Below are 26,406 nucleotides of genomic sequence, written 5' to 3'. Positions count from 1 at the left end.
TCAGAATATTGCCTCAAGGTTTGATTCTATAATTAAATATGAAAATGAATTATACATATGTTTATAGTGAGTTTTATAGTTAATGTAAGTTGCCATTAAAAAAACTTCATCAAACTAGCATTTTAATCTACTGCCCTTTAGAAAGATAACAGAGAGGTAATATAATGGAGTCAGGAAGAGTCTGGTACAACTTTATTTTAAGTGATATCCATTTTGTTGTTCTTGTACTATTATTAATTTTGAGTACTGCCTACATAAGAGATGTCCTCTGTTTATTTTGCTATAGATAGGATGAGTTCTGATACAAACATTCCTTGACCACGTTTGATATAATAACCACTTCTGTGTTCATTCAAATCCTATGTACTCTATTCTGCTATGCGCATGAAGGGTGCAACACATTCCACCCATCCCACTAGGTGGGAGACTTGTGTGATAAACAGCCTGAGAAGGAGTGTATGAAGTATACCTTGGAGAATTGCAAGAGATTTCTTTCTCCACTGGACACACTTTTAGTTAGGATGACTGGGACAAAACTATGTCCTGTTTTGAGCAGGGAATTGAACTGAATGACTTCTTGGGTATCCTATCCCACACTGTTTTCATTTTATGATCCTGAATCTTTCACTACAAATTAAGCTGGTCACTTCTCATCCTACTCTTGGTGGACAGGGAGAACATTTGATCACCATCTCATTTATAACAATTTTTTACCAATATTTATTTAAAAACTGATGTCATATCTTCCCTTAAGTCTTTTTCAGAACAAAACTCACCCATTTTTTTCAATCTTTATTTCACAGATCATGTTTTCTAAAACTTTCAGAAAAGTTTTACCATTTTTCCTGTTCTCTTAAGTGAGGAGGCCTCACCAGTGGTGAGTAGAGTAAAATAAATGAATCCTCAGAGGACATTTGTTCCTCTCTTCCAATTGACTAGATTCTTCACTTTTCTTAAAGCGCGGTGCACAAAAACGGATGCAGTACTGTGAGTGATACCTCACCAATGGTGAGTAGAGTAGAATAAATGAATACTCAGAGGACATTTTTCTTTTTATAATATCACATTGCAGACTCAGTTTATAATTCATTCTAGCCCCCAAATCCAAATATGATATTGGGGGGACTTCTTTTTTTTCTATTAATTCATTCATTAATGTAATAAATTGTGCATTGAAGCTGTTTGGGCATTTGCAAAGTGAGAAGCAGTGTTGTAACAAGAACAAAGGGTCTGTGACTGCATAATGAATTCCCGAATCATGCAACACACTTTATCAAATGGCAGTACTAAGTATATAAATGATATCCTCATATATGTGGTATGCATATTGTGAAGGAGTTAATAATAAAAGTTAATATGCAGCTGTGTAGGTATTCATCTAGAGAGACACAACATCCATTATATGCATGCTGGTATGATATCCATATTATAAATTGTATTTGCTGTGCATATTTAACCATCTCAGCTGTGTTATGCCTGTTATTTTACTGTCCCTGGGAACATTTCTAATATCCTGAACCATTGAATAGATTTAAATATAGTAATAATGTTTCTTTTCTGTTCCCAACATATGGAATTTAAAAAATTACACTCATGTGAGAAAAATTACATTTGGCTGAGTAGTATTCAGTCCTGAACCAGTGCATGTTTAAGGTCCAATATCTTGACAACCCTTCAGGATATTGAGAAGCAGCAACTTGAACTGCAAGGAACAGGAGATTTCTGTTAGCTTTAATTGAGAAACAACAGCTGCTTCTAGCCATGGAAAGGCTTTTGATACCTGACTTTAAAATGGATGACATTTTATGTATAGAAAAGCAATCTTATCTAATATTAAGGATTTTAAAATTCAGTTATGTACTTGTTTTCTTTTCCTCAGTTACTGGCAGCTTTAGGAGAATCTGGCTTTATTCATGGAGTAATGCAATAGGTAGATGCAATAAAATATTTAACAATTTTTCTGCATTTTGGCCCTGATTCTGCAAACACTTGAGCACATGTCTAACTTTGAGCACATTCTACTGAAGTCAGGGGGACCGCTATATGCTTAGCTGTGTACCCAAGTGTTTACAGTAGCTGGGTCTTTGAGAGTTTTTTTTTTCTTTTGAATTTTTTCATATGGAGAGTACATAGCAGTATAGTCTATAAAGTTTATATAGGCTCTCATTTAGGAGAAATGTAGTCATTTCATAATAAAGGAAAACAGCGCATTATTGCTAATATCTAGAGATTTCTAAGCATACTAATGACATGAATAAATCTTTTCTGGTCTGATTTTCTATTTGTAAATTTTAACTTTTTCCTATAATTATAAATCAGGTAAAATTGAACTATACTTTTTAGTTATGCTTTCTTCTAGGACTTAGGAATTATCATTTGACACAGATGAGACCAAAAAGATTCTAGATCTTGGTAGTGACTATATTTTACAGTGCTGGATATTTTACAGTCTTGGATAGCTTTTATGGAAGCCATGTGGTGATCTCATCAACAGCAAAGCTATTGTTTCATTGCTATCAGATTCAGTGTGTTTGTGATTATATCAGCAGAATCAAGAACATGAAGGGAGTGCTGTTCACTTTACAATCATTTCCATCTGTTATAAATTCTTATCAGATGTTGGGAAACAGCAAGCATAAGCTAAAAGCAAGGGGTTTATCTAGTTTCCAAGAAAGTGATATGTAATAAGCATGTATCATGATCTTTAATCTATCTGTTTTGGTGTTTAAAATATATACCTAATCACTATGATATTCAGATATTTAAACAGTATATAGAAAATTATTTCCTGGTTTAATCACATTTTATATTTTATTTACCTTTTAAGAATTTGATGCTGCTTCAAGCATGTTAGTATTCATAGTGCTTAGGACTAAAGTGCGGTCCTAAGCACTCATTGTACTTCCCTTAAAGTGGAATAGTCAGCTTGAGATTTATATAATATTTTCTCACATATACTATGCCTGGGATAAGATACGCAGCTTGTTTTTAAAAGATACAATGGGGGGGGGATCTTTTCTTTAAAAGACTTTCTTTGAAAGTAACAGTAAATAACTGAGTAGCAACAGGTAAGGAGTCCAGCATGCTCATTGTGCTGCTTCTTGTGGAGCCCCTGCAGTGTGACTTCCACTTTTCTGCAGCATAGGTTTATCATACAGAAACTGCCTTTATCATATTTCCTCATTTATAATTCATACTCAAGTTTAAAGAAACTTATTTTTGGGACAAGGGGTATGTGTTGTATGCAGGAATATACAATACATACATTTTTAAGGCGTCTATTGCTGCCTCAAATTGGCCCTGCCCTCTCTTTAAGGGAAGGGAGTGTGTGTGTGTGTGTGTGTGTGTGTGTGTGTGTGTGGTTTCTCGCCTACAAAAAGGAGACAAAAGTGGATAAAACTGGGCCCCCAAAAGTAGAACAATAACATAAATATAAAACATTTAATGAAAAAGTATGATCAGCCTCTTATGCTGACTCAAGTTTAGGAAGAATGGCTGTTCATTAAAATCTAACTGTATTTTAACTTTCTATATTATTTAGAGTTGCAAGAGATTTAGGTACTTTTATCACGTTGTTAAGCTGCTCCATTCCTGTTTTATTTTAACCTAAAAGTGTAATACTGGGGGATCTAAAATAGGAGGCAACAGATGATCAGTAGACATGTACTGCCTCACTAGTTCAGTCCCAGAGGATGCATCCCCGCAAGCTCGCATGTATGATTTGAGGCACCACCCAGCACCAGAGCCAAGTGTAAGTGATCAGAAACTGGCTTAAACCTGTACCAGAACAGAAGTTCATTGCATATAAACCAGTTTGAAAATGGCAGAAACTGGTTTGAGATAAACCCGGTTGAATGTAGTATCAGTCTTAACTGATTTGGCTCAAACCAGTTATGCAATGTTTGTCCCAGACCCCTTCCTGGTTGAAGTTAAACCAGAGTTCCCCATCATCCCAGATGCTTTGCAATCCTGAGTGTGGCTCTGCTCTGTGCTGCAGCCTAGTAGGGCTGGCCCCGCCCCTTTACTCTCTGGCTGGAGCTCTGGCAGAACCAGCAGGTACTGCAGCGCCTGCCTGGCTTCCTCCTGCTCCCCTCTCCCCCCAGCACTCCCTGCTTAAGCAGGGATTCCTCCCTCCCTTCGGCCTTACACAGACATCAGCATTAGCTAGCGTACCACATGGTGGCTATGGTCCATGCTGTGGGAGACGAGACAAAAGCAGACAAGACAGGGTCAGCTTAGGGCTTTTTTAGACACTGTCCTTTCTGAACACTGGCTACCAATTCATAGCTGGTAATGTCTCTCCATTCCTTCCTTGAAATAAGTTGTTTAAGAAGGGCTTGAACTAATGAGAGGTTTTTGTTTTTCTTGAAGGGCTAATGCTAACAACTCCCTGTAATTCCCTGCTGTGTAGCTAAATGCTCTGTTATCAACAGCAAGGGGTAGGGGGAACCCCTCCCTAATCAGAGCCTCTTGCCAAGGCCTGGCCATACCCCTCCTCAGCTCAGCATTGTGGAAGGGAAGGGAGAGCTGCTCTAGCATCCCCCAGCTTCTAGCCTGAGCCATTGCAGGCATGTGCTGGTATTTCCTCAGTCTAGAGGAGATGTCTTTTTACAGTTACAAACTGATTCAGCCTAGGCAGGTTAGATTAACCTGCAAAGATTGAATCAATTCAGGCTCAAGCTTTTTGAATGTCTATCCCTAGCTAGAGTGACCAGTTCAGCATACAGCATTTGCAGTGAAGCCATACTATTCATTGCTATGAATTCATAGTATTTTCCTTACTATTCAATATCATATTTCTTTGAACCTTAATTTTTTCTTTCATGACCATAGTGCTATTCTAGCAGAATTTTAATTGAATTATCCAGAGGGATGGCCTGATTCTGCTAATTTAGAATCATGTAAAACACAAATTACAAATGGTTTGCTTCAGACATAACTAATAACTAGACTGTTATTTACAAAGTTGCCATCTTACTGCTTATCTTTTTCCAGGTTAATAAACAGAAATATTTTTTTCTTGTGTAGGTAACTTGTTACTAACTTTTTATCTTAATAAAAATGGATGCCTTATTCCTTTTTGTCTAATGTCATTTGATCTGTCAGGTTTTTTTCTTTCTACCCATGATTGTTTGTTTATTTTCTCTGAAGTGAGGAACATTGCTAAAGGCCTCTTAAAAGTCTAAAAAATTCTCAACCAGTTGTTCTTCACCACCACTTTACTGACATTCCAATTTTCGAAGACATCTAGTAGATTAGGGAAGCACGGTTGGTTGGTTTGTTTGTTTGATGGTTTTACTTTTTGGAAACCATATTGGTTGAATCCAGTCATACCTTGTCTTCCCAGTGGTTTTTGTTGTGTTAATTACCATTACAAACAATTTACCAGGCATCACATGCATTACTTTCAGATCTTCTGGTACAACATTTGATTTAAAGGAGAAAGCATATTTTGTTAGCAAAACAGCCATTCTTAGGTCCTTCAAAAATTCTGAATGTATATGTATTGCTTCTGGTGATTTATTGCTCCTAAATTTGTTCCATTCTCTATTCCTTTGATACTCAATCTCTGATATTATCTCTGTTTCTAGAAAAGTGAAGGTCCCAGGTAAGTATCTTCCCAACATCCTCCAGTGAAGACCAACACAAATAAATCATTTAGCAGTCAGCATAACTGTCTTCTTTAATTGTTCCGTTTAGACCAGTGGGGCACATCCACACATGTAGGCACGTGCACTTGCAGCAGCTCAAATAGAAGTGGCACAAATGTTAACCGGGGCTTTTTGCCCCAGCACATGTGCCCGGACATACACTTTGGTGTGGGGCAAATTGTGCCACTTGGGGCAAAATAACCCTGCCCGGCTTCTCCTGGATCCGCATCCAGGGGAACCAGAGCCCAGGGCTAGCACCTGTACTGGCCCCAGCAGTATAAAAACCTGCCCTGGCAAGTAGCTCAGGGCTACTTGCTCTCAAGAGCATAAGGGATTCAGCCAAGTGGTATCTGGGGACACTACCCCTTGTGCCAGATGGACTACTGAAGCAGCCCTGAGTTCCCTGCACCCTGTATCCACTGCAGCAGTCTGGCAGTGTGGGCTACTGCCTGGCTGTGACCTGCCACCTGCAACAGCACATGGCCCCAAGAATGCATGCCTGCCAGACCTGGATGGGGACTGCATGATCAATAAAGGTATCTGCACCTCTGGGCCAGCTGCCAGTGGGCTGTGGCTGTGTAATTGGCCTTTATGCAGCACTACTGCCATGTGTGCCACCGCCTAACCATTTGAGCAGCTATCGCCCATAAGATGTTCTCAGTGTGGTTGCCTGCTTTGAACTGTCAAAGCATGTCCTCCTGGCCCCAAGTGGCCAGGAGGTCAGCCACCTCCAGCAGGATCCCAGGTGCTGTCTCTGAGAAGGCTTCTCTGCCTGGGTCCTGCCACTTGCCTCACTAGCAGGAATTCTTCTGGTGTTCCCTATTTAAAAACTACAAAATCCCTGATAGAAAAATCCCAAAGTTACTCTTTAAAATACCCAAAAATCCATGTTCTTTCACCATCTTCCACAAGTAAAACAAAAAACCACTATATATAGAGAGAGAGAGAGAGAGATCTAGATAAATAGATAGATATCGAGAGAGAGACAGAGATCAAATCAGTTGGCCAATGTTTTATTGATATATTTACAATTTTAAGACAGTTTGGAAGCCTACCAGTGCCTCTATCATTGTAATAAAATAAATTCTAAATATCTATACAATTTGGCATTTACTTTTGGCTTTTTTGTCATAGAAAAATCAGAGCTGCCCCTATCCCCTTTGCTCACCAGGATGCGCAGCACTGAGCAGCATTGATATGCCAGTGCCCTTGCCCCTTACTGTCAACACACAGACTGCCCCTGCCCCAGTCCCCTCACTCCTGACCCACAAGACCAGATATGTGGGCGAGGGGGTTGTGGGCATGGCTTGGGGGTGTGGGGTTTGTGGGTGGATTGTGGGGGAACTGGGTGTGGGGGTGGCGCATGGAGGAGCTGCTCAGGATGGTCACAGCTCATAGACTGGCCCCCCACAGGAGCCACAGCTGCCCCCAACAGGGGGCCTACCACCTCCTCTCCTCCCCGCAGGGTGCACAATAACTTTATAGCTGGTTGGATTTTGTTAAGGCACAATAGTTAATTTGCATGTGTAGTCAGTCTAAAATTATTGTGCAATTAAGGTAATTGTGCAATAGATATAATGTGTAGAGGGGGTCTAAGAGGCTGTAAACCTTCAATTTAATTATCTGTAAGCCGGTACTAGAAGAGTACACTTTCTGGATAAATTGCTTATAAATCTATTTTTCAGAAGTCTTGCATATTTCTAAACCTTAGGTCTTTAGTGCTTCAGGTTCCTGATCTGTAAAATTGGGATACTGATCATTTCCTTGTTCATCACCATGTACTGTATTGCTAAACATAAATTTTTATGGAGTGTTTGGGACCTGTTAAATACTTAGTGCCATGAGAATACCAATACATAGGTAACAGGCATGAAACAAAACATAAAGAAAAACTTATATAAATTATTATTATTGTTGTTGTTATTGCTGTTACGATTTAAGGCTGCTTGCAGATGTTAAAAAACAAAACAAAACAGAAAAAAGTGCTTTACTGAAAGAAGCAGCATGTTACTTCAACCCAGCTCTGCAGCATCTGTAAATATCAAGCACTTCTAGCTAAAGAGGATTCAGTCAGCTATTAGATAAAAGTGCCAAAAGAGCCCCACTAAAATACCCTGTCTTTACAGATATTGGGTGAAGCAGGTCAAACTAATGTGTGGCCTCTTCTGTGTGTGTGTGGAGCTTGGCACACGAACATGCAGCATTTAAAGTAAAGCACCATTTTTAATTTTTTTATGTCTGCAAGCACCCTAAATTATTGGGACAGCAGGAAGTAAAATGTGCAACTACTTTGTTTTTTAAACAAGTTTGTCATTACGTCAAATCTTATTCTAATATATAATATGAATATCAAAATTCATTCATTCTCCTACTGAGTGGATTAGTAAAATTCTTAATCCACATCAAATTCCATATGAATTTGAGAGTTTAGAACTGTTGGATATAAAGTAGTCTATACAACCCGTAGCCTCCAGTCTTAATTCCCATAATTGCATTATGTAGAAAATATAACTTATGCACACACACAAAAAGACTCATTGGTTTGAAAATAAATTCCCCTAAAAGGAAAATTAAATACTTGGAGAGCTTTTCACTTGTAAACCTGAGTTTGCATAAGTCTGCAATGACTGCCAACATCCCCTACCATTAGCAGGCCATTTACATATAACTGCAGCATTGAGAGCTGTGTAACTTTTAACACTTACCACTAAATATTGGCTCTTAATCTGTAAAATCATTTTAATTGAAAAGTCAAATATTACAGTATTAATTTCAGACAATTCTGTTATCTCTAAATGCTATTAAACCCAAGAGGCAGTATCAAACTACTTCATGTACATGCCCAGAGCCTAGCAATTTGAGTTATTTAGTGTATAAAACCTCTGTGTTGGGGTTTTCTAAATCCATGTCTTCCACTACTTCCATTCTGTCATCTTATTTCAGGTACAGACATGCTGTAGCATGAAAAACAGACATACGTCTGACCTCTACAACAAACCCCTAGTTTGGCAGGAAGAAGCAGCACATATTCCAGACCCATAATTTTCATTCTTATTTTTACAGTTGTAAATGCTTTCCAGTGCCAGACACTTATGATACTGCAATCCAGATAATGTAAGATTCTTAAATCCTAAAAACTAGGCTTAAGTGTGCATGCCAAATTTGGAAATTTGCTCTGTGTTCCAAAATTTGTACATTCCACAAGTACCCATAAGGGGTTGTCTGAATAGACTTCAAAATTATGACATTATAAAAATGTTTTTCCTCTATTATTCCATACTTTACTACATTTAGTTTTTACAAACATGGTGTTCTAAATCCCACTTTATTTTCTCATTTGATTTCTCCATTTTTAAATGCTTTATTTTTCTCTTAGTATACTTAATGTCTGTCAGTTAGTTCTTTGATATGTTTCTCATGAATAGTTTCAATCAGTATTAAGTGTTTTAAACTGATTCAGTTTTCATAGCTCTAGTCTGTATTTGTGAGACTAAAAAACTATAATTAGTAGGGGTACATCGATAGAGATGTTTTGGGCCGATACCAGTGGCCGATTTTTAACTAGCTATATAAGCTGATACTGATCCAATTGCCTATAACCAGCCAGGCAGCTTGGAGAGGAGCGTCCGGATGGTAAGTCTGTTGTGGGGAAAGGGATGAGGCGGGAGGGAAAGGGCATAGAGGGGGCTGATTGAGGTCCCCGCAGTGAGGGAGGGAGCGCGGCTGGGGCAGGTGCTGCACAGCCAGGGCAGGGCGCAGGATGGAGCTCCAAGTTGCTTTTCCGGAGGGTGCAGAGGGGGGGTAACAGCTCCCACCACTATGTACACCCTGGGAGGGCATGGATGGTGTGTGCCCCTGAGTCTGCCCGCAGGGCCAGGGCAGGCTGCTACTGTGGGCCAGGGCTGCACCAGGCTCTTCTTGGTGGGGGGGCTGGACTGGACTGCTCTTGGGGTGGGTGGCAGCAGCACTGGGAGGTGGACTGCAAGGGGGTGTTGGGCAGGTTGTAGCCACCCCAAAATTCTCCATAGCCCCCCTCCCAGCACTGCTGCTGTGTGCCCTGAGTGCAGCCTGGGCCGGCACCCCACCAGGAGGAGCCAGCACAGCCCTGGTCCCAGCCCGCAGCAGCAGCCTGCTCTGGGAGTGCACGCCCCATATGCCCTCCCAGGATGTGCACAGTGGCAGGAGCCGCACCCCCCACCCACACCCCCTGGATGGACTGCTCGTGACTCCATCCCATGCTCCGCCCCAGCTGTGTAGCATCTGTCCCAGCCCCACTCCCTCCCTTACCGCTGAGGCCTCGATCTACCCTCCCACGCTCCTTCCCTCACAACAGAGTTACCAGCCGGACCTGGTTGCTCTCCATGCTGCCAGGCTGAGGTCCTGGCAGCCTGCATGCTGCACTGCGGTTATGTGTATGCACAGGGCATTTATTGGCCACATCAGCCAAAAAAAGCCAATGGCCAATACTGTCAATTGTCCTTATATCGGTGCTGATCCAACATGGGACTGATGTATCGGTGTACGTCTACTAATTTGCATAAGGGCCCCTTGTCATTATAATTGTATGTACTGTGACATTGTGAATGTTTATTGTTCATAGAAAAGGTCCTAGAACAACCTTCCACTAGCAGCTGTGGAAGCAAACATTTTCATTTGTTTCAGAATAGAATGTGACAAATATATGAACAAGATAATATGATGTGGTTGCCCACAGTAGGAGAAGATGGGTCTCAGTGACCAAGGAGTTTTCTTTCAGTCCTAAGCCTTGTGATGTTGCATCAAATTTCATTATGAAATGATAGAAAAATAAGTCTGAAGGGGACCTTGAGTCCCCTCTAAAGGCAGGAATACCTCTGTTTAAACAATCCCAGTAAAGTATTTATCACAAAATCTATATACAAAATCTTCAGTGATGGAGGTTTCACAATTCCTCTAGATAAGGGCTGTTGAACTGATGGCCCATGGGTTGCATGTAGCCTGTGGGTTGCATGCAGCCTGTAGGGATTAAGTTGCAGTCCTTGGGCTTCTAACTGTTCCCATCTCCTCTATAATTCCAGTTGCTGTTGCGGTCAGTCTCTGGACTCCCCATCTCCCCTCTGGCTTCTGCAGTCTGTGCCTGCCCCAAAGGGTGGTGCAGTTTGACACAGGGCACTTGGTGTGAGGCCAGGGTTGTGTGCTGCACAGTATAGTGGTAGTGGCATCCATCTGGCCCAGGGGCCCCTGACCCCTACTGGCACAACCTTTGGTGCATGTAGCCCCCAGCCACTTCAAAGTTGGGCAGCTGTGCTCTAGGTAATCCTATTCCATTACTTAACCATCCTCTTAGTTCTCGCTTATATCCAACCTAAATCTCCATTCATAATGTTTAAGCCAAGGGTGGGCAAAATGCAGCCTGGTGGCCAGATGCGGCCTGTCAGGCCATTCTATCCAGCCCGTGGGAGCCCTAAAAAATGTAGAAAATTAACATTTATCTGCCCTGGGCTTCCTGTCATGCAGCCCTCGATGGCTTGCTGAAACTCAATAACTAGCCCTCTGTCCAAAATAATTGCCTGCGCCTGGGTTAAGCCCATTACTTCTCAGCGTTCTGTGGAAACAGGGAATAGTTGATTGCCATCTTTATAACATTCTTCTTTGTTTTTGGTTTATGTTTTTGAGTTTTTTTGAAGAGCTTTATCAGATCCTTCCTCACTCTTATCTACACACTAAATAACTCTAGTTCTTCCAACTGTTCCTCCTATGCCATGTTTACTAGGCCTTTAATCCCACTCAGTAACTTCTGATTTTACACTGAGCCTTTGATGACTACTAATTGAACATGATTATGCACCCACCTTATTCAGTTTATTATGTATATTTATAGTTCCCAGAAAAACGTAGTGAATAGTTTAAGGGAAAACTTGAATTTGACATAGGAAATGAATGCGAAAGGATATAATCTACCAGAAAATAAAATCACACATTCATTTGAAAAGTGGAAAAGAATTAATAGATTTTAAAACCAGGAGGGACCATTGTGATCATCTAATCTATGGGGTCAACAACCCAAAGTCTAATTTGTTCCATGTTTTATTGATGGCATGCCTATCCCCTGCTGCCACCCCAGCTGTCAAATCCATTCTGCCTTTTACTAATAGGTATAATCATTGCTCCGCCAGCTATTCCTGCTCTTGCGTGGCAGGCTCCTCTCTTTCCCCTTCCCCTTCTTCCACTGCAGCCTCTGCTTACCCTCACTGCCAAATTAGTTAGTCCAAATTGTTGAACATCACACTTTTAGCAGCACATTTTGTGGGGCTGGAATGCCAACAGGGATTGATGGCTAGATTGCAAGTCATGGCCTGCCATTAGAAAAGGTTGCTGGTGCCTGATCTAGTCTGATATCCTCCATAAAACTTCCCTGGACTAACCCCTGTTTCAACTTTTAGAAAAATAATTTAATTTCGTTTTAAGGATTTCCAGGATAGGAACACACCACAACCTGGGATAAAATGTGCAAATGGTTAGTTACCCTCACAGGTTTTAAAAAAAACACCAAAAACTAATTTCTGCTATGAATTTTTCTAGTTTCAACCAGACATTTGATCTTGTTACATATTTGACTGCCCAGTTGAAGAGCTCTTTAATACCAAGTTTCTGTTCCCCATGTAGGTACTTGTAGATTGTGACTCATCACCCTTAATCTTCATTTAATAAATAGATTGAGTTTCTTAAATTCTTCAGTTTAAAGTATGCTAATTTTCAGTCTGCAGTCATTCTTATAGATTGACTTTTCTCAGAATCTTTTCCAGTTTACCACTGTCCTCCTTGAAGAACTACACAGAAGCACTGTAATCTCTCTGCTCTTATTTGCTATTCTGACATTTGTTTGTCTTAGTCAAAACATCACACTGTGCCATTTTCAATATACCATACATTACAGACGTCTAAGAAAGCTACAGCAACACTAGTAACTTTCTCAACCAAATTTGTGATCACATTCACCAAACATATTGAGTTGATTGGAGCAGGTCTATTTTCCATAATCTCCTTTAATAATTTATCAATTATGTCCCTTATCAGCCTGTTCAGTATTTTCCCTGGACCTGTATGTCTGGCAAATGTTCAATTACCCGTGTCATCTCATTTTCTCTTTTTAAATATTGGCATGTTTGCTTTCTTTTAGTACTCTGGAACTTTGCCAGTGTTCTAAAACTTACTGGACGTCAATATTAATGATCCGGAGAGCTTTCTATACATCTTTTTTAAAGTCTTAAATAGGCTATCCAGAGCAGCTGATTTGAAAATGTCCATCTTTATTAATTGTTGTTTACCAGCCTCCTGAGTTACACTTTGAATGTAAAGTATTCAATTATCATTATGTACATCAACTATCTATTTCCCAAAAGTACAAGAGAATCTATTTCTACAAGAGATACAAGATAATCTATTTATTGAAATACATTTTTCTGCATCATTACTGGGAATTCTCCTGTTCCGGACGGCAATAGATCCATGCCATTATTAGGAAGCTTTGTTCCTAATGTATTTCATGTTATTGTCCTTAACTCTGCTGGCCACATATTGGTTCTTTTGCCTGCATTATCAATTGTCTTCAGTTTGTATCTTCTAATATATATTCATTGCTATCAATTTCCCCTTTTTACCTGCCCGTCTGTTACTCTTACTTCCCCTTTGTTGGGTTGTTTTGTCATTGAGTGTAGCTTTCCTTCTTGACTGTAGTTTTCTGAGTATATAGAACATTTTTATTCTAAAACAGTTCACTTGCATTTTTTTCTGTTGAATTCTTTTTCCTGGTTGCAACTTTATTGTATTTGCACATCAACAGTTCAATAAAATCATGGTTACTTGTATGTAAGCCACCACTAATTAACAATTTCTTATAATCCGTGAAAATGAAGTTTAATAAAAAATTACTCACATTTTGTATGCAGCACTTTTTGAGTCAAGAAATTCATCATTTGCCATTTTTAGAAATTCCAAAGATGTCATTACTTGCGGCATGTCTAATGTATTTAAATTCAAGTATAACATATGTCCAATAGTTCAACTTGTCTCTCTATAAAGTGGAGTTCTGTTGTGCCTGATCTTTGTGTAATTTTAAGTAGTATTCACCAGCAGCAGAACTTTGCATAAGCCCCATGTACTGCTCTAGTATCCACCTGCTCTGAGTGCACCTGCAGTCCATTGTATTTTCCAAAATGTTTCTGTACATAAAAGTTTGCATGAGGCCAATGTTACACAGTGCTGTTGCTGAAAGAAAGTGGGAGAATGATCATCCCCACATCTCCTGGTTTCTTTCTCATTCCACCAATTTTTCTTGCAGTCTTTTACGCTTTTCTATTTTGGCAATAATGCAGGAACCATATACTCACATCTCATCTATAGACTTCAAATTAAAGTATTTTTCTTGTCTTGCTGTCTACATATATGATATTCCTCTATATATTTAAACCCTGTCACTGACCATTACCATGCCTGTTGTACTGGATTATAGTTGTAGTTAGGGCTGGTTAGAAGTTTTCTAATAAGGTGCGGGAGTGGGGAGGGGTTTGAAAATTCTGATGATTTATTTATTTATTTTTGGAAATGCTAACCAACGTTTTTCATAGAATCATATTGGTTTGACATATTTCTAAAAAACATACAAGGATGCAGAATACAGTCATGAATCCAGAGCCACAAATCTGGAAGCTCCAGCTCTAGGTGGTAGGAGAGACTCCTTTGGCACCATTAACATTGTATCACAAAGCACGTCTTAAACAGATTCTTAAAGAATTCAGGGATCTGGGAGGGGAGCTAAAGGAAACACACAAAATTCAAATGATCTTCTAAAGCACTGTTTTTCAGCCTGTAGGTTGTGACCCAAAGGTGGGTCAGAAGAACATATCAAAGCATCGTAAATAAACTTTAAAAATGCTTAGGGCTGAGGGAAAGGGAGGAGACTGTTGGGGCTCCACGTGCATGTAGCTCCTATAGATCCCCGCAGGGTGGGGGGAAAGGGGCATAGCTGATGCATGGAGGGGGCATGTGCCTCCCTCCCCCCACCAGTTTCTGCACTGATAGCAGGCACAGGGCTACAGTTTGGCTGGACCATGCTGCAGGAGGCAGGATCTGGTGTGGGAGGGGCAGAGTAGGATGGTGAGACTTGTTGCTGCCACTGACTCAAACCCCCATACCAGCCACATCACCACCAGCATGTTGAATGCCAGGTGCAGGGGGTGCCCTGCTCTCACCTCCTCCCACCATCAGCTGCTCACATGCCAGGCTGTAGTTCTACGCCACCGCCATGGCCCAGCTGCTGCTGTACCTCCCCTCAGGCCATGATTCTACCCCAGAAGGGTGGTGGGGTGTGGGGCAGAGTGGGCAGCCTGAGGGGAGTGGGGGCAGCTCCTGCCTGGTCCAGCCAGTCTACAGCCCCATGCCTGCTGTGGGCACAGAAATCGGGAGGGAGGGAAGGGGGGCAAGACCACTGTTCTAAAGAATCCTTCCTGCGTCTCTAGTGAGAGAGTAGAGAAGACAGTGAATGTTGGAAATTGTATGTAGAGAAGACTGTTTTTGTGGCCAGGTATGTGTTGTCCTTTGTGGGTGAAGATAACCACACCCAGCTGGTGGGGGGGAAGAAATGGGAAAGAAACAGGGTGGGGAAAAAAGGAGATAAGAGAGAAAGGAAAGAGAAAGTGGGGGAGGTGGAGGCTAGGTCTCATGGATATGTAGGTGACTTATAAGCCTGATCTTTTTCTTGAACAATCTGCTGCAGCAGGGGCGGGAAAGCAATGAGGACTGGGTATGAGAGGTTTTAGTTTTCCTGGCCACACATTTCTTTGTTGCTTCTGCCATGTGTTGTTGTTTGAAGGCCAGTGCTCCATTCTGGATTGATGACCTCCAAGATGGACGGTCATGGATGATTTGCTCCCACAACTCCTGGTCAATGCTGAAACTCTTTTGTGACACCTTTAGAGTATCCTTGTACCACTTCTTTGGTGCACCATGAGAGTGTACTCCATTTGATCGTTCGCTGTAGAAGATTTTCTTCGCCAGGCTAATGTCGGGCATTCTTGAGAGGTGGCGTGCCCATCTTAGCTGTGCCAGTTTCAATAGTGTGTGAATACTGGAGAGAGATGATCTTCCGAGCACCTCGGTGTCCAGAATCTTGTCCTGCCACTTGATCTTTAGTGTCTTTCACAGGCAGCACAGGTGAAAGTAGTTTAGTTTCTTGACATGACACTGGTAGATGGTCCCAGTTTTGCAGGCACAGAGGAGGATCAGGAGAATGATGTCTTTGTATACCTTCAATTTCCTTGACATTCCGATGCTTCTGCAGTCCCAGTCTGACTTACAAAGTCTGCCAAAGGCAGACTAGCTTTCACTAGTCTTGTGTTGACTTTGTCGTCGATGCGGGGAGCACGGAAGAGCGTGTTGCCTAGATAGGCAAACTTGTCACTCATCAACAGTTGTTGGCCTTTAACTGAGATGTGTGGTTCCTGGGGCACAGGTTGAAACATCACTTCAGTCTTCTTTGTGTTAATATTGAGTCCAAAGTTGTTGCAGGCCAACGAGAATAGGTCCATAAACTGTTGCATGTCAGCCTGTGAGCCTGCGCATAACGTACAGTCATCAGTGAAGAGGAAGTTGCAAAGCGTGACTGTCTGGACTTTGGGTCTCGCTCGGAGCCTGCGCTGGTTGAAGATGTCACAGTCAAAATGGTCCCCGATCCCCATACCAAGGTCATAGTCTTGGAAGGCAGCCAACAGTATGGCAGAGAATACCATGCTGAAGAGGGTAGGTGTGAGCACATAGCCCTGCTTGACACCATTTGTGACCAGAAAGGGGTCAGAGCATTTGCCTTTCATAAGGACGCGTGCCATCATGCTGTTGTGGAACTGTCAAACCATATTGATGAATTTTCCAGGGCATCCGTACTTCTTCGTGATTTCCCAGAGGCCTTCGCAGTTCGCTGTATTGAAGGCTTTGGTGAGGTCAATGAACGTGAGGAGAAGGTCAACATTCTGTTCCTGGCACTTTTCTTGAAGTTGCCAGGCCGCAAACACCATGTCGGTGGTTCGGTGTCCATTTCTGCAGCCATATTGGCTGTCAAGCAGTAGGTCATTCAGATGGTCAGTCAGCTGGTTGAGGAGGGCTCACGTGATATCTTGCCACCGTTGAGAGGAGAGGAGGGAGATGCCTTTGTGGTTGTCACAGAGTTGGCGATTTCCCTTCCTCTTGTACAGGTGGATGATGGAGGCATCCTTGAATTATTGAGGGACTACCTCCTGCACCTACATACTGCAGGAGATCTCGGTTAGTTTCTCTCTGAGGTCATGACCACCTAATTTGTAGACCTCCACTGGAATCGTGTCGGCTCCAGGGGCTTTGCCACTGGTTAAATTTGTAGATTCATAGATTCAGGGTTGGAAGGGACCTTGTAGATCTTCTATTCCGACCCCCTGCCCTGGGCAGGAGAGAAAACTGGTCTCAAATGACCCCAGCCAGGTAAATGTCAAGCCTCCTCTTAAAGACCCCCAGGGTAGGAGCCATCACCACTTCCCTTGGAAGTTGGTTCCAGATCCTAGCCACCCTGACTGTGAAGTAGTGCCTTCTAATGTCTAGTCTAAACCTACTCTCTAGCAACTTATGGCCATTATTCCTTGTTACTCCCGGCGGTGCTCAGGGAAACAAGGTCTCTCCCAAACCCCGCTGGTCCCCCCTAGTGAGTTTATAGACAGCCACCAGGTCCCGCCTCAGAACTTCTCTTGCGAAGGCTGAACAGATTAAGGTCCTGTAGGCTCTCCTTATAGGGTCTGCCCTGCTGTCCCTGGATCATGCAGGTGGCCCTCCTTTGGACCCTCTCAGTGCTATCCACATCCCTCCTGAAGTGCGGCGCCCAGAACTGGACACAGTACTCCAGCTGCAGCCTGACCAGTGTCACATAGAGAGGGAGGATCACCTCCTTAGCCCTACTTGTGATACATCTGTGGATGCAGGGCAAGGTATGGTTAGCCCTACTGACCATGTTTTCACATTGTTGGCCCATGTTCATCTTGGAGTCAGTAATGACTCCAAGATCTCTTTCTGCCACCATGCTTTTGAGAAGGGAGTTCCCCAGCCTATAGGTATGCTGCTGGTTCCTACTGCCCAAGTGCAGCACCCTGCACTTATCAGTATTGAATCCCATCCTATTTTCATTTGCCCATCCCTGTAACCTGTCCAGGTCCTGCTGTAATCTGTCCTTCCCTTCTAGCGTGCCCACCTCACCCCAAATCTTGGTGTCGTCTGTGAATTTAAACAGGCTGCTCTTCACCCCATTGTCCAAGTCGCTAATAAAGAAATTGAACAGTGTGGGCCCAAGGACCAAGCCCTGGGAGACCTCACTGCCCACTTCTCTCCAGGTTGAAAATGTCCTGTCCACCACCACTCTCTGAGTATGACCCGTCAGCCATCTAGATGACAGATTGCTGGGACAGTAAATAATGAGGATTATTATTACTCAGTCATTTGAATCATGTGGTTAAATGGGTCAAAATCCAAAAACAATTTATTTTTAATACAGCCAATTGTAAGATAATACATGTGGGAAGCGACATAGATGGTACCTACTAGATTAGTGTTTCTCAACCTTTTCCATCACGTGGTCCATTTACATCACTTCTCCCACCCCATGGCACACCGGACGAATGCCCGGGGGGGGGGGGGGGGGGGGGGTGGCGAGCAGCTGAAAGCAGTACGGGGGGGGCATGGCACAGTGTGCAGCCGAACACCAGGCGTGGTTGGCACGGCACTTGAATCACTGGCTGGAGCCACGCTCCCCAAAATGCCACGGCATACCTGGACATGCCTGATGGCACACCAATGTGCCACGGCACAGCGGTTGGGAAATGCTGTACTAGATGGTTTAACCGCCCTTATAATGTGAGGCTGTGGAAATTGGTGACTGAAGATTGTTACAGATAACCACTTAAGCATAAATTCTCAATTTAATACCGTGACAAAAAGAGCTAATGTGTTTCTTAAGTTAATAAAAAGGAGATTATCAAGCAGAAATAAGGAAGTGAGTATTGAGTATAAGACCTCTATAAGAAAATGATATTCTGGTCTCCTACTGTTGACACCTTATGAAGGATATGGAAAATCTGGAAAGAGTTACTTGAATAAGGAACATATATAATAGAATGCTGCCTTTTTGTCACTGCTGGCAAGTGTCTAGCAACATCCAGTTGCTAGAAACTGATTCAATCTTGAAATAAGATGCAGATTTGTTGCTGTGATTATAATTAAGCATTCCACTAGCTTACTGGAGGAGGTGTAAGATTCATCATTGCTTGGAGTCTTGAAGATAAAAATGTATATATTTTAAAAATATATAGTTTAATCCAGCTGTTGAGAGAATTTCTATAGCTAGTTAGGGAGGGGAGAATCAAGCTGGGGGGTCATATTTGTCTTTTTGGTATGTGATTTTGAGAGTCCATTTTTATACCCTTCTTTCATGAACTTTGAAGAGAATAAAATTGACTATATTTCTATCAGTATGTTCACAACAGTTAACAACTTTTTAAGACAGTGATTATAATAAAATCTCACCCATCAGTGCTTCAGCCAGTATTGAAAAATCAGGATCAGTTTTTGCCTTCAGTGAAGGGTTGGCTGGGTATGTTTTTCTTGCTTTCCTCTGTATCATCAGAAGTGACACCCTGGATGCAGCAGACCAATGCTCTGAGGTAGGACAGAGAACCCTCTGTTTTAAGATAATTCTGTGTTGTGTTTTGTTTATATATAGGATCATATTCATCACCAAATGTGACTCTGAGAGGAATTTCCCCTTAGGTCAGAATTGCACAACTTTGGGGGGGGTTTGCTTTCCTCTGTAGCTTGGGGGCCTGGTGTGCTTCCTGATATCTTTTGATCATATCCCACTTCCATGGGTCTCAGGTGTAGGTGATTTCTTGGCCCATCCTGTAGCACACAGTTCAGTCTCCTGAAGACTACATGTGCAGTAGTGTCTCATGTAGACGTGCCTGCTATAGACTAAAGGCTGTGAATTTAATAGTGGATAAAACTTGATGGCGTGTGAGACACAAAATGTCAGAGTAGATGATCTAGTCATCCCTCTGGTCTTAAGTTCTATGAAACGAAGACAACCTGGAGTTTTCAAGAGTTTTCAGGATCCCTGTTATAGACTGAACTGGGTCACAGCCCCTAGCTTCATGGCATGCAAAGCTTAAAATCCATTTTCCAAATTCCAAGGTTCCAAGGAGTTCTAGTGGGACTGACAACTCCACAGCTGGCTAATGAGTTATTAAAGCTTAGGATCTCAGACTTGATTTCATATTGAAATTTCTAAAAATGAAATAGTGGGGGTTTTTTTAAAGAAACAGTTCATGAATTTTAAAAACCTTGCTTTTTATTCTGAAATATAATATTTTTTGTTTTGGAATGTCTCACAGAAATTCTGATTTTCAGCCATCTCTTGTAGCTACATTTAGGAAAAAATGAGTAAGCAGATTAGATATTACTATTCCACTAATTTGATATATTGAACTCTCATTGATATCAGTGAGTTGTATTTTTTTTCCAGATGTACACATGGGGTGCGGCCAGATGAGCCCACACATGCCTCTTGTGGCATCTCAAACCAGTTGGAGGTGATGAAAGAAAAACCTGCAGAAAAAAGTGGGGCAAGACATGGTCCAGGACCATGCCCTGAGGCAACCGGAGGCTGGGGTCTTCCAAAAAGATGCTCTGGTAGCTGGCCAGAGCGTCTCTATGCCCTGGTACTGTAGCACGCTGCCTCCCCGTGCAGAGCAGGGAGTTGCAGCGACCTGGACCCGGGGCTGTAAGTTGTTTGTGAGGGGCAGGGCAAAGGCATATCAGTACTGCTCAGCGCCGCACATCCTGGTAAGCAAAGGGGGTATGGGTAGCTCCGATTTTTGTACAACAGAAAAAAACAAAAGTAAATGCTAAAGTGTATAGATATTTATAATCCATGTTATTATGATGATAGAGACACTAGTAGGCACTTCTAAATTACTTTAAACTTGTAAACAGATCAATAAAACATTGCCCAACTGATTTCTCTATATGTACTGGTATTTCATTCTAACAGTGAAAGAACACTATTTTGGGTATTTTAATAAGGGAATTTGGGTTTCTTATCAAAGATTTTGCAATTTTTAAACAGGGAACATCAGGATCTCTGCTGATGAGACAAGTGGCGAGACCTGGGCAGAGGAGCCTGTCTAGGGCCAGCACCGGGGGCCCAGCTGGAGGGCAGACAAGGTGGCTGACCTCTTGGCCAAGAGGACATGCTTTGACAGTTCAAAGTGGGTGACTGCAAGGAGCACATGTTCTGGGCGATAGCTGCCCAGATGGCAGAGCAGGGGCACCCCAACTGGGTCTGGCAGGTGCACACCCATAGGGCTGCAAATCTAAGGGGGCAGATGATGTCGCTGGTGGCAGCAGGTCACAGCCAGGCAGCAGCCCCCACTGGCAGACTGCTGCAGTGGGTAGAGGGTACAGGGGCCACTCCAGGTTAGGGCTGCTTCAGCAGTCCAGATGACACAAGTGGTAGTATCCCGAGATACCAATTTGCTGGACCCCAGAAGCTCCTGAAAGCAAGTAGCCCTGAGCTACTTGCCAGGGCAGCTTTGTATATTGCTGGGGACAGCACAGGTGCTGACCCTGGGCTCTTGCTCCCCCTGGCTGCAGATCCAGGACAAGCCAGGCAGGGTCATTTTGCCCAAAGTGGTACAACTTGCCCCACACCAAAGTGCATGTCCAGGCATGTGCACTGAGGCAAAAATCCTCAGCACAAATTTGTGCCGCTCCTATCTGAGCTGCTGCCTGCATTTGTGGACACGCCCTTGGAATTTGCCCCCCAAGAGAAGAGATTTGTTATATATTTGGGGGAAAGATTAAATATGTTATTTCTTTTTTCAGAAAATAGTAATTGCTACTAATCCTATATTATTTGCTTTTATTTCTTTGTTCTATAAAATCAAGCAGATGGTTGAGGCAGTTGCTTACCATTATCCTTCAGTAATGGGTTGGTATGAACCACCTGTTGATAGAGCATTTTAACAGCTGGTGTATTTCAACTTCAGTATGTTCTGAATTCTAAAACAAAGACAGAACAAGAGCTCTACTGTAATGCAATCTCACCAAGATTGATCGTGAGAGCTACCTTAAAAGAGAAGTTTTTTAATCTGCTATTTTCTTGAAAACAAATACTGCTATTGAGAAAGTTATCACCTAGACTTGATGGACAGACTTATTAAAAATAGTAATGGAGAATTTAGGCTTTTCTTTTCCTTCTCCCCTCTGAAGAAGAACATAACAATTGGAAGCCAGAATAGTTAACAAGATATATAGCTGGAACATGTCTACAAAATAGTAGAGAATAACATTAGAGAACATTTGCAGAATCCAGCTAACTCTTTTAAATGTTGGGGTCTGAACTTTGAAAGGACATATCTACATGTCATGTTATGATACCATGTAGAGATACCTGAGTTAACTCTTAACCAAATCGAATACCAAATTATAGCTGGATTAGCATGGCATTCTGCCTGGGCTATTTAATTGTAGCTAAAAGCTAATAAGTATCCATCCGCCGGGGCAAACGGCTTCCGCCTGAAGCAGTAACATGCGGGGTTAAAGCTGGGGGGACAGGCAGCCGGCTCTGTGCACCCCGTTCCACTCCTGTGCTGGTCTGCAGGTTGGGAACCATTGATCTAGAAATAAATGTTCTCTGATACAGTGAAACAGCTGTCAAATTGTCTAATGTCGGTATTCAAATAAAAGAGTAATGCTGCTATATACCATTCTTACTTGAGTGGCTAAAACAGTCACTTATTGTTGGATACATCAGTTAGACAGGATTGCTTAGTCAGGATTTTGGTACTTCAACACAGAAGTATTGATGATCAGGGATTTGGGTTTTCCATTTTCTACAGAAATGTGGGGAACTGTGGCTTTTGTCCTTTAAAGGAGAAAAACCCAGAAGAACCATGGGTTTCTCTTTGCAGGCAGGCAGAGTTCCAGACTGCAAGGGGCTGCTTGGGACTGAGGGGAGCAAAGGGCAGAGGGTACCATGTGCATGTGTGCACGCACACGTTCACGTGGCAGCCAGGCAGTGGTGAAGAGCAGTGCCTGCAGCCCCCTCCAGGTCAGTCTATGGGGAAACCACAGGCCACATGTTGGGGGGGGCAGGGAGGGCACAGGCAGTGCTTCAGGGGGGTGGATGGGGGCATGTGCCCCCCCCCCCCGATTTCTGCACCCACAGCAGAGTGAAAGGCTGCAGCCAAGCTGGACCAGCTTCAAGGAGGGAGATGCCTCTGCAGCCAGTTGGTCAGGAGTGAGGGGTATCAGCAGGGCTGGCAGGGCTGTGGGTTGGGAATGAGGGGTCCTGGCAGGGCTGGAAGGCTATGGGTTGGGAGTGAGAGGCGCAGCAGGGCCAGGGGGCTGTTGGTTGGGAGTGAGGGGCACCAGCAAGGCTGGGGGTATGGGTTGGGAGTGAGGGGCATGGGAGTGTCAGGGACTCTGAGATGGGAGTGAGGTACACCAACAGGGCCAGGAGGTTGTGGATCAGGAGTGAGGGTCACCAGCAGGGCCATGGGGCTGTGGGTCAGTAGTGAGGGGCAATGGCATAGGGAAGGGCAGGGCAGTGACATATCAGAGCTACTCAGTACCAAAAAGCAGTGTGGGGCAAGGGGGTCAGAGGGAGCTCTGATTTTCCATGATAAAAACACAAAAAATTAATTGCCAAAATATATAGGTATTTAGAATTTATTTTATTACAATGATTGTGGTACTGGTAGGCTTTCAAAATGCTTTATAGTTGTAAATATATCAACAAAACTTTGTGTTCAACTGATGCCTATATATATCATGGTGTTTCATTTTAATCATGGAAAAATATGGATTTGGGGTTTTTTTTAAATCAGAGAATTAGCGTTTCTTTTTTTTATTTTTGTAATCAGAGAATTTGCCATTTTTAAACAGATAAAGCCAGGACCCCTGTTGATGATACAGGATCTCCAGGATACTACTATTGGGAGGAGGTGTCAGGTGTCATCCCTAAAAACCAGATTAACCCTTCTCTGGCCCTGAAATCACAGCTGAATCCTGGCTTTGGATCCTCATTCACCTTATAAAACTGTAACAGATTCAGGACCAGGGAAGGGTTAACTTAGCTTTATGACCTGACACCTCCTTCCTTTCTTTATTTATTACATTATTCTTTATTTTTTATTTATTAAATTATTCTTTATTTATTAAATTAAACCTCTGCCCTTTCCAAGAAAGGCTCAAGGCAGTTTACATTCTCACACATAGCTGGAGGCTCAAGCTTCTCTGCCTCCATTCCAGCACTCCAGAGTGCAAACTCTATCAGGTAGAGCCTCTGGTGGTAGCACTTAATTTGTGGCACGCCTGCCAAAAAGTTTGGCCACCTGGTAATTCTAATATAATAAAAACCTTAGTCTGTCTGCCCATAACACCTTATTTGCACTCTGATAGGTTAGCCAATTACAATGCTGACTGAAACAACCAATCAGAGTGCTCCAAGAGCATTTTGGACAGGAAGGAGGTGGCAGTGGCAGAGTGTAGCCATGATGGCAGGGGGGGAGGGGACAGAGCAACAGGGGGAGTCCCCTCCCCAGCCATGCTCCCTGGAGGCAGCGGTAGCACAGGGTGCTGGCCAAAGTGGGGGGCGGGGCAGGCCCTCCCCTGCGCCCCAGCTCCTGGGAGGTGGCAGCGGCGCAAAGTGGTGGGTGGCGATGCTTCATACCTGCCCGCCCTTTCCCCACCCCCCCTCATTCCTGATAGGCAATTAGCTAGTGTATCGTAATAGTCTTAATTTAGAATTCAGATGGACTAAAAAAAAATTTAAACAACTTCAGAGTTATCTAAATACTGTATTTCTTCACAGTACGTTCATCATCGGCAATTACTTGTAGTCAAGGATGATTGTCTTTCATGATCGTCTTATCTGTAGGTCCAAAGATGTCTGATGAATATTTCAATACAGTACAGTGTACTGAGTTGTACAACAAGGAGGAAAATTAGCTCAAACTAAAGGGATTATTTGGAACTTGCTACTCATCTGTTGATGAGGATCGTGGCTTTATGGTTGCTGATGGACAAAATGAAGAAAATCAGTATGTACAGATTGTATTTGGGTCCTTGTTCTTGCTAATTTGCAACAATGTCTGCAAAAGAAATACAGCTCTGCCATTATGTAAATCAGCATCCAGTTAATATAAATGATACCAGATGAAAAAGCAGCCTTGTAGTCACCTAAGGGTAAACTTAAAAAATGATCACTACACATTTATAATTTGCTTGATAATCTGAAAAAAAAATAGTGATACTCAACCTTTTAGCTCTAGGGGCCAGGTAAGTGGGGTAGGGCAGATCCGTGGGCTGGATTGAGTCCCACACACCAAAATGAAGCCCTGGGGCCTGATACTGTCCCCTCCCATCCCCCCCCTACATACTAAGATTGCACCCTGGGGTCCAGCACTGTCCCTGCCCAGCCCTGTGCACTGGGATTGGGTATCCAATCCAGTGTAGGGCCTGTGGCTTCCCATAAATCCAGAAATTGGGGTTGAGGGACTGGTGCCACTGCTCTCCTGCTGCCAAATTTCCAGACCCATTAGGAGCCCTATGAGCCATATGACACTGGGCCGTGGGCTGGATTTGGCTTATGGGCCAGAGGTTGAGCACCCCTGGAATAAACAATAAAGTAGGATTTCGTGCAGTTGAGCAATCCTTTGAACACTGTAAATCTCTTTTTTTATTGTGTCTCATGCTGTGGGCAAAACTTGACTTGAAGAACTTTCTCTCCATTTTTCATCCCTTTTTAATTTCTAGTATATCATTATATCTTATTTTTACAAGTGTTAGAAGTAAGAAAAAAATAAAGATTTGGTACCTACCCCTGTGTGCTTGTAACTCGGTTTTAGATGAAAAATAACAAGGATCACTGTAGAGGGGAGGCAGGTTGAGAAAAAGATATGATTTATGTCAAAATAATGCTCACTCATTTTAGCCATTACACAACATAATATTATATTTAACTGTATTTTAATGATGCCTAATTAAGTTCAACCTGTGTAGACAAAGCTGAAAAATTGAATTTAAGAAATCTGATTAAAGAGGGGTCAGTGAAAGCCGTTTGTTTTGTCCTGGTACAAAGATGCTATGTCACATGTTTGTGGACCTTTTGGGCATAAGTTTTCTTCAAGAAAAAATATTTTGCATTTGTGATTCGTAATAGTTGTAAAGATATCTTTTTTTCTTATCATTTTAATCTTCTTGAGATAGTGCCACATCCTAAAATATCTGGATAATCTAGTTCGTACATAAGAACATAAATGCTACTGGATCAGACCACTTATCCATCTAGCCCTGTTTCCCATCTCCAACAGTGGCAGAAGTGGATACCGTAGAGGGGGAGCACTGAACTGGATACATGTAGGATGATCTATCCCCAATTCATTACACTTCCTGGCATTTGCCCTCATTGGTTTAGAGATGCCTAAGGAGACATCTCCAGCTGTTCTGTTCAACAGCTGTCGTCCATGAAATTTGTCTAGTGCTATCCCTACTTCTAGTATTCTGAGGCATGGTGAACAAGATCCCTGTTCACTTTGTTCACACCCTTCATGACTTCATACACCTCTAGCATATCTTCCCTCACTTAGTAACAAGAAAACTGTAGTTAGAAGACTTCACATTTCAGCACATTATGGATTTATAGAGA

At 42.5% G+C, this 26,406-nt stretch overlaps 1 protein-coding gene across 2 annotated transcripts in view; it reads left to right on the top strand.

Moving 5' to 3' along the window:
• CWC27 (CWC27 spliceosome associated cyclophilin) overlaps window positions 1–26,406 on the top strand; it is a 216,239-nt gene that overhangs the window by 111,170 nt on the left and 78,663 nt on the right. Inside the window, exon 11 of one of the 2 annotated variants that reach the window (XM_059725138.1) lies at window positions 804–877. The exons of the other annotated variant lie outside the window; for it this stretch is intronic. Coding sequence (XP_059581121.1) covers window positions 804–861 — 58 coding nt within the window. The 3' untranslated portion in view covers window positions 862–877. The remainder of the gene's footprint in view (window positions 1–803; window positions 878–26,406) is intronic. 2 annotated transcript variants of the gene reach the window in all.

Source organism: Alligator mississippiensis, chromosome 3 (genome assembly GCF_030867095.1).
Source record: "Alligator mississippiensis isolate rAllMis1 chromosome 3, rAllMis1, whole genome shotgun sequence".
Taxonomy (NCBI): Eukaryota; Metazoa; Chordata; order Crocodylia; family Alligatoridae; genus Alligator; species Alligator mississippiensis.
This window is presented reverse-complemented; position numbering and strand designations above follow the sequence as displayed.